We start from the raw sequence: 9,286 nt of genomic DNA, 5'->3' as shown, positions 1-9,286 counted from the left end.
TCCCTCTTAGTTTTAATTTGATGTTTGGTAGACTTTGTTTTGACTAAGTTTGGTTTAGTAGACCGATGCTTGGTCTTTTGGACTTATGTTATTTTCGGCTTGTTGTATGTTTAAAATGACGCTTTGTTTTGGCCGAGGTTCGGCAATATGACTTTGTAAGCTTATGCTCTGTTGGTTTCGTCTTTTGTTTGTTTGAAATTTGGAATTGTTTGAAAAAAGGGGGTCATACTCGTTTGTGAATGTATTGGGCGTCCAGCCTCATTAAAACCCTCCTTAGGCAAAACCCTTCTTTTGAGAAAAAAGCTCTAAGGGGGGAAAAAGAGTACCTTCATTCGCTAAATTGTACAAACTATGATCTATATATTTTTAATAAAGAGATATTCCAGTTTCCTGGTATTGTGTTGCCTTGCAACGTTTGAAGTTGGTACGCCCCTATACCGAGCACTTTTGCTACTCGGAAAGGGCCTTCCCAATTAGCGGCGAGCTTGCCGTGTGTTGGAGATTGTCTGGCTTACTCTGTTCGTCTGAGTACTAGGTCGCCTTCCATGAATGTCCTTGGCACTACTCTCTTATTGCGCTTCCTTTCTGCCAGTTTTTTCTGGGCTCTTTGTTTGATGGCAGCGATTTCCCTGTCTTCTTCGGCAAGGTCAAGCTCGGCATTTCTGGCGCTTATGTTTTGTTGTTTGTTGTATAGCTCGGCTCTTAATGTGGGTACCTCAATTTCCACGGGGATTAATGCTTCTGAGCCATAGACTAACTTGAAGGGTGTTTCGCCTGCAATATAACTCGGTTAGCAGCTTCGGCCTGCCCATTAGTTTGTGGGTGTTCGACCGAGCTAAAATGATGCTGTATATTAAAATTTTTTAGAAATGAGCCGAGCTTATTATCTATAAATTGTCTACCATTGTCTGATATTATTTCCTTTGGTATTCCAAATCGACATATTATGTTTTTCCATATAAATGATCGTACCTTTTCTGTTGTTATCCTTGCTAAGGATTATGCTTCTATCCATTTTGAGAAGTAGTCTATTGATACTAAAAGGAATTTTACCTGTCCTGGCGCTATTGGAAATGGGCCGAGGATATCGAGCCTCCATCTGTGGAAAGGCCAGCTTACCTCCATGCTGTGTAATACCTCGGCCGGCTTTGTAGAGATGACTTCGTGTTTTTGGCATTTGTCACATGCCTTGACTTTTGCTATGCATTTTCTCTTCATGGTCGGCCAGTAGTATCTTGTTCGGGCTATTTTTGTGGCGAGAGCTCGTCCTCCTATGTGATTTCCACATACACCCTCGTGAACTTCGTCCATCACCTCTCTTGCTTCATCTTTGCTTAAGCATTTTAGCAATGGTTGTGAGAAACCGCGCCTGTACAGCTCTCCTGCTATCTTTGTATAGAAGCTCGCTTTACGTCTGAACTGTTGTGGGTTGAGCTCGTCCCTGGGTATGGTACCTGTATTTATGTACTCAAGAAAAGGTTTTCTCCAATCATGGAGGCAGTTAATGTTTTCTATGTATAATAGTTCAATGCTGGGTTTTGTAAGTGTAAGTTGTGATAATGCTGATGTTTGTGTATCTGCCCTAGTGGCGGCGAGTTTGGATAATATGTCTGCTCTAACATTTTGTTCTCTATGCACATGTAGTATAGTAAACGAGCTAAATTTTGAAATGAGATCCTTTGTTATGAGCCAGTATTGTTCTAGCAAATGATCTTTTACCTGAAATTCTCCTCGGATCTGTTGGACCACCAGGAGAGAGTCGCAATGTGCTGTCAGGCTTTGTACTTGGTGGCTTAGGGCGAGCTTGAGTCCTGCTATGAGGGCCTCATATTCGGCCTGGTTGTTGCTTGCCGAGAAGTGGAACTGGAGGGCTTGTTTGGCTACCACTTCGTCTCCTTCTTTCAGGATTATCCCGGCTCCACTTCCTTCTCGACTTGACGCTCTGTCCACATGTAACTTCCATGTTTTGTTGTGCTCGTCAGGAGTCAGTTCTGTGATGAAATCGGCAAGGATCTGTGCTTTGAGGGCCGATCTAGGCTGAAACTGAATGTCAAATTCCGAGAGCTTGATTAACCATTTGGTCAGGCGTCCGGTCAGTTCTGGTTTTGTTAATATTTGCCTTAATGGGTGGTTTGTCCTTACTATTATTGTGTGGCTTTAGAAATAGTGCCTTAGTCTTCTTGCTGTGACCACGAGTGTTAAGGCTAACTGCTCTATCCTCAGATACCTTTGTTCCATTGGTTGCATGACTCTGCTAATGAAGTATACTGGCTGTTGTGTCTTTCCTGTCTCAATGACAAGATCTGAGCTTATAGAGCGATTGGAAATAGACAAATATAAATATAGGGGTTTACCAACTACAGGTCTTTGCAGCACGGGTGGTGATGATAAGATAGTTTTAAGCTCGACAAACGCCTTATCGCATTCTGTTGTCTATTGGAATTTTTTATTCTTTAAGATCATCTGGAAGAACAGGTATGGTCGGCTTGATACTACTGGCAAGAATCGAGAAAGTGCGGCTACCCTTCCTGCTACTTATTGTACCTCTTTCATTGTTTTAGGGCTTGCCATGTTGAGTATTGCTTCACATTTTTTAGGGTTCGCTTCAATTCCTCGTGAGATTAGCATAAATCCGAAGAATTTGCCTCCTTGAACTCCAAAGGCGCATTTTTCTGGGTTGAGTCTCATATTGTATGATTGGATTTGTTCGAATATTTCCTTGAGGTCGTCGCAGTGTGACCGCTCTTGGGTGGTCTTGACTACCATATTGTCCACATAAATTTCTATGTTTCGACCTTTTTGGTGCTGGAATACTTTGTCCATCAGTCATTGGTAGGTTGCACCTACATTCTTTAGACCAAATGGCATGACTCTATAACAGAAATTACCATGCTCAGTTATAAATGCTATCTTGCTTTGGTCTTCTGGATGCATGAGGATCTGGTTGTAGCCAGAGTATGCATCCATGAAGCTTAAGCTTTTGAAACCTGATGCATTGTCTACAAGTTTATCGATGCACGGCAAAGGGTAAACATCTTTAGGGCATGCTTTGTTTAAATCTATAAAGTCGACACACATGCGCCATTTACCTGAATTTTTTCTTACCATTGCCACGTTTGAGAGCCACGTGGTGGAGCAGATTTCTTTCATGAAGTTGGCTTTAAGGACCTTCTCTGTTTCTTCTAAGGCTGCCCTTGATTTTTCCGCCCTGAGGTTTCTCTTCTTCTGAGCTATAAGTCGGCTTGTCCTGTTAGTGGCCAGTTTGTGGCAGATTACGTCTGGGCTTATGCCAGACATGTCTGCCGGGGTCCAGGCGAATAGATCAGCATTGGCTTGTAATAATCTTATCAGCTCCGACCTCTATTGTCCCTGTAGTGCTTGACCGATGTATGTTATCTGTTTTGGTGTGTGGGTCAGTTGAATCTTCTGGAGCTCATCTGTTGGTTGAGGTCTTTCTTGGGTGTCCCCTCAAAGATCAAGCTCGGATAGGGACAAGACTTCCGTGCCATGTATTGATTGGACTTCACGTTGTTTCTGGCTTGTGTCCAATCTCTTTAGGCTTGCGTTATAGCATTGCCGAGCTTATTGGCGGTCAGAATGTATTGTTGCTATCTTGCCGCCTTGTGCCTGAAATTTAACACATAGACGATAAGTAGATATGACTGCTCTGAACATGTTCAGAGCAGGTCTTCCGAGAATAATATTGTAAAGACTAGGGCAGTCAACTATTAGGTATTGTATGTCTATGGTTCTTGATAACGGGTCATCTCCCATCATTATTCTTAGCCATATATAACCCTTGATCGTCACTCTTTCTCCAGAGAATCCTACTCATTCTCTGGATGAGGGTTGCATTAGTTTTTTAGATATATTCATTTTTTGAAAAAGTAGAGTAAAAGAGGACATCTGCACTACTACCTGGGTCCAAAAGGACTTTTCTTACCAAAAGGTCGCCTGTTTGGATAGAGATTACCACCGGATCGTCTGAGTGAGGGGCGACCGAGCATATGTCAGCTTGGTTGAAGGTGATTTCTAGGTCAGGCGTATTTTTGTTGTTTGGGGGCATTGTTCCTTCGATTGCTAGCATTGCACGGTAGCTTCGCTTCCGTGCCGAGGTTGTTTCGCCTCCTCCCGCGAATCCTCCGGATATGCAGTTTATAACCCCTTTAGGTGGGTTATTGTTTGACCATTTATTGGTGTCTTTGCTTGCCGAGGTTTGCTGGCGTTCCTCTTTGTTCCTGTCGCTCTCTTTGTACTTCTATCCTTCGATGTACTTATCTAGGAGGCCCTGTCGAGCTCATCTTTCTAGGAGATCTTTGGCTATCACGCACTTGTCAGTTGTGTGACTATATTTCTGGTGGAAGGCACAGTGTTTGCTTTTGTCGACGAATCGCTGATCTTGGTAGCTCCCAGCTCTTGCTGGTGGTTTTATAATCTTGGCGTTGAGTATTTCTTTGATTATCTTTTTCCTCTTCGTATTGAATTTGGTGTAGTTGTCAAATTTTAGCGTGAGCTTGAATGGTTTGCCGAGGTCTTTAGTGCTCACTGATCTGGGTGTTCTGTCGTCTTCCCTTCTTGGTCTTCTTTCGGTTTTGTCGGCCTCACGGAGTTATTCAATCTCCATTTGTCCCGCTGCTCTTTCTCGAAATTCTTCTAGTGTCTTTGGTTTTGTAACCGTGATTATTTCTCTGAACTTTCCGGGTCGGAGACCGGCTTTGAGGGCATGTAGGTGGACGGTAGGATTTAGATCAGGTATTTCCATGGTGGCATCTGTAAACCTGGTCATATAATCCTTCAAGCTTTCTTGTGGACCCTGGCGGATGGTGCTGAGATAGTCCGATCCGTGTACGTAGATTCGTGCTGCTACAAAGTAGTCGATGAAAGACCTTACTAGTTCCTCGAAGGAAGTGATTGATCCTGCAGGTAATTTCGAAAACCAAAGCAAAGCAGCTCCATCTTATTAGGTCCGTTAAAAAACATCATAGATTGAAATTTTTTAATGTGAGCCCGGGGGTCACCAATCCCCTTGTATGGTTCAAGAGAGGAAGGGAGTGTGAAATGCTTCGGGATTTTATAATTTGTGATTTCTTCAGAGAATGGGTTGTCCAAGCTCAGTTTCTCCTTGGGGGGTTGACACCTATTAGATCGGTGATGCCTTGGGTTGAGCCTTTGGAATTGCCCTCCTCTCGTTTGCTGTTCTGGGTTGATAGCTCTGCTAACCTCTTGACTTCCGCTTGCAGCTCGGCCATCTGGGCCATAAGTTCGGCTTGACTGAGTTGATGAACTCCATTGTCAACCATGTCGGAAGGTTGATAAACCCTGCGTAAAAAAAGAAAATAAAGTGTAATGTGGAAATAGAGTGGGGTTAGATATCGGGCCCCACGGTGGGCGCCAAATATTCCATCCTAAATGCGCCGAGGTCTGTGGCTTTCAGTCGAGCACCTGGATCCTTGATCGAGCTATACGTCGTCTAGGTACAACGATGCGGTTCTAACCTCGGCTTTCTGAAACACGGCGGCGGGAGCACCTGCACAAAGCACTCCGACGCTCAAGTAAGTATATGAATTATAAGAGGGTAAAGAACAATAAACTGAAGTGAGTTATGTGACCTGAGTCTTTATGAGTTAGAGGGATTAGTTTTATAGACGTCTTGCATTAGTGGTGGACCTCGTAGGTTCCGATTTCTTTGGTGAGTGCAGTTATCAATATCTTTGACTTGTATAGAGTCGTGTTTGGGTAGTATAGTCTGTTTGAGGATAATGGGTTTAGAAGATAACGTTGGCCTTATGATTAGTGACATGTGCTGTTTGTTTGTTTCCGTTCTTTGAGGTCGGTTTGTAACTGAGTTTGTTCGCCGATTATTATGGGGTACAAGTCACTTCTAATCCAGCAACTCTCCCCTTCAAATCCTTTATCTCTTCATCCTTTATAGCAATTTCTTCTACAGAACTTATTTTTTTTCTGTATTCTCTAACTTCAGTCACTCCATATTTCCCTTTTCAAAAGCCTCCTTGATATGCTTTAGTTCCAAAGTACGACCAATACACATAAACCGAGCTCCCATAACCTGCACATCAAACAAAAGCCGAATTATACTCATATATTCACATTTCACAATAGCTATAATAAACTAACACAGATGTACATATAAAAATACTCAAACTCCTCTCCTTTATGACACGCTCTATCTGACATATTACAAGGTATGATGGTTTCAGTGGCTAAGAGAATGGGGGGTTGAATCTTAGCCCCCTTTTTGCTTGATTGCACTTGCCGACTTGTTAGACCAATTCTGGAAACTTTTAGTCTTTTTATCTCATCACTTCACACGAGACTTTTTCTTTTGTCTCGTCCTTAGCCACGAGACTTTTCTTTTTGTCTTGTCACTTGGCACGAGATATTTTTGGATTTTGCTCCTGTGTAGTAGAAACAGAAATAAAGTAGAGAGGAGAAGAAGATTACACCAGATATATCCTGGTTCAGCTGCTAAGTGCAGTGCAGCCTACATCCAGTCTCCATCACAAACATGATGGAATTTCACTATAATCAATCTTATTACAACTTGTAAAGTGCTAACCCAACTTACAAGGGGATTTCCACAGAATCATGAAACACAACATAGATGAACAAATGAACTCTAAGACATCTATGGCTTTTTCTTTTAATTTTGCACTCTCTGCCTTTTTCCGCTCTATGGCTTTTTCATACAAACCTCACTGTTTGCCTTTTTTCCATGAGACTCAAGACATGACAAAATTAAACAGAAAAATTATAAAACAGAATACATTGAAGGAGAAGAAAAATATGTTAGCTCAGGTAGCTCTAAGAACTCTGTGCCTTGCACTCTCAAATTTTCTCCTTGCTCCAAACAGTGGTTGTTCTCTCTTTTTAAAGAAGAGGGAAGCCTCCACACTTGAAGCCAACACCCAAACCAACTTCTTCCTAACTCATGCAAAACCCAACATGCAAGTACCTCTATTTCTTTCTTGATCATCACTCTTCATCAATCCGAGCTCTCCATCCTTGGCTTGCTCTCCAAGATGGATTTCTGGCCCTTGATGCTTCATGATGATGATGACTTCATCTGCTTCAATCTCTGCCTCTTCCATCACTTTGCCACTCTAGCTACTTCCTGTGGTGGTTGAGCAGAATCAAAGACAAGCCATGCTTCAAGAATCTCCCTTGCTGGCCGAATCTTCATCTTCCTTTTTTGAGCATGAAGAGCTCGAGATTACTTCACCAAATCTAACCATATTTGGTGAATATCTCAGCCACTACATACTTTTCTTTTTCGTGTTTTTCTTGCCATCATTAGCTTGATGGTCTTGATGCATGCAACTTCTTCTTTTTCTTGATAGATGAACATAGCTTCCATTGTTTTCTAGACAATGACCGAAAAAGAAGAAAGAAATAGATGAGAGAGAAAAGAGAATCTGAAGAAAAGCAATTCAAAGTGATTAAACAAATTAATTGAAAATAACTTGCTTTTACTTCCCTGGGTGGCGTGTAACATTGATGCTTTCAATTAAATCAATGACACAATCTCTCTCATAGTTCCCACGCCTTAACTTCTCTTAATAAATTTTGAGTTCCATTTCATGCTTAGAGAATAGATCCGTTGAAAGCCTTAGCAAATGTTAACATTTGCTTTCCTGATGGATTGGTTTCGGATCATGCATGAGAACCAACCATGGGCTTGTAGCATTAAAACTTATTCTTGGCCCAATATAACAACTAGCTTTAGCCACAAGCTGAGCCAATAATAAAACAGTTGGGCTTGTTAATTTTCTTTTGTTTCGGCCCAAAATTATTTCAGCCAAACTCATCATTTATACTTGCATTAGTCAAGGCTGAGTATAATTGGGCTTGCATCAGGATTTTATTTTCGGCCCAATATTAAAAATCTGCACAGCAAAATTAATTTAATTATTATATCAATCAAAATTAGATTAATAATTTTGCTGTTAATAATGTTTGATCATCGTTAATTTAATTTAGAGTTTTCCAAACTCATCAAGGTAAAACCTCGACTCTCAATTTCTCCCCCTCCCTAACCCAACTCGTCAACCTCAACTGATTTAATACTTTGTTCATAATCAAATAACGACACCCACAATTTAGCACTTTCACCAACCCAAGACATAGGGTCCGTCTCATCTATCGCCACCTCCATTTCCTCTTTCAAAACCTCCTCCTTTCCTTTATTCTTCTTTTTTCCCATTCTGAAACACTCCAACAAGTAACAAACAAGGACAAAACCAATACTTTCGCTAGGGGTGAACGCGGATCGGATCGGATATCGCCAAAATTTTGATCCGATCCGTACTAAAATCATCGGATCGGATCGGGTCCAATATCCGCAATTTTTAAGGTTGGATCCGATCCGATTTGATCCGCACATTTACGGGTCGGATTGGATCGGATATGGGATATATTCGCAAAACACAAAAATATTTTTAAAAGCTTATTTTTATTAAAAAATATCAATAAAATCTATTTTTTCTATTCTTTTAAATATATTTACTCTTAAAATAATATTAAACATATTTTCCTTAAATAATAAATTAAAATAATACAACATATATGATAATTATTAGTTGACATAAAACATAAAAAGAATATTTAGTTATTTATTTCTTTACTTTTACGGATACGCAGATATGCGGATAGCAATACAAAATTCGCAATCCGATCCGAAAGCCTTGCGGATCGGATCCATATCCACAATTTGCAGATCGGATTCGAATAAACACCACAGATATGCAAATCAAATCCGATCCATGAATAATAGATAGAACTCCAAGCAAACCCCCTCTCAAATTCACAAACATTACAAGTTATTACATAAAAGACTCCTGAATAAAAACCTTTTAATTCATAAATTACATTTTCATCGTCTATTACACCCACAAAACCCACTACTCCCTTTTTACCATCAATTATAATGGCATAGGAATTTGTGACAGTAACGGCTAACCATTTATCATAGACATCCTTTCATATATCACATCAACATTATTATACTACAATCTTTTTTATTTTTATTTATTATTTTTATTAATATTTTCCTCTCAAATTTTTAGTCTTTTAAACTTTTATTTTATTTTTCTTCTTTCGGCATATATATTGATAGGAGTTATAGCACATGTGTAATTTTCCTTTCACACTTTTTGTCACTTTTCTGTTATTGCTGTTAGATAGTTAGTTGGTTGAGAAACTGTTGAAAGGGGCTGGAAGCTTCCCCTGCAGCTTCTCTGTTCTACCTCTCTATATAAGTGACCACTCT

General features: G+C 40.5%; 1 protein-coding gene across 1 annotated transcript; it reads right to left on the bottom strand.

Moving 5' to 3' along the window:
* Positions 1-511: 511 nt before the first annotated feature.
* LOC107460826 (uncharacterized) lies at positions 512-2,766 on the bottom strand. The gene is made up of 4 exons (XM_016079241.1): positions 2,545-2,766; positions 2,191-2,433; positions 1,120-2,043; positions 512-757 (listed from the first exon to the last, which is right to left on the bottom strand). Exons 1-4 carry the CDS (start codon positions 2,764-2,766, stop codon positions 512-514), a joined length of 1,635 nt encoding a protein of 544 aa, XP_015934727.1.
* Between the last annotated feature and the right edge of the window lie 6,520 nt (positions 2,767-9,286).

Source organism: Arachis duranensis, chromosome 1, assembly GCF_000817695.3.
Source record: "Arachis duranensis cultivar V14167 chromosome 1, aradu.V14167.gnm2.J7QH, whole genome shotgun sequence".
Taxonomy (NCBI): Eukaryota; Viridiplantae; Streptophyta; class Magnoliopsida; order Fabales; family Fabaceae; genus Arachis; species Arachis duranensis.
This window is presented reverse-complemented; position numbering and strand designations above follow the sequence as displayed.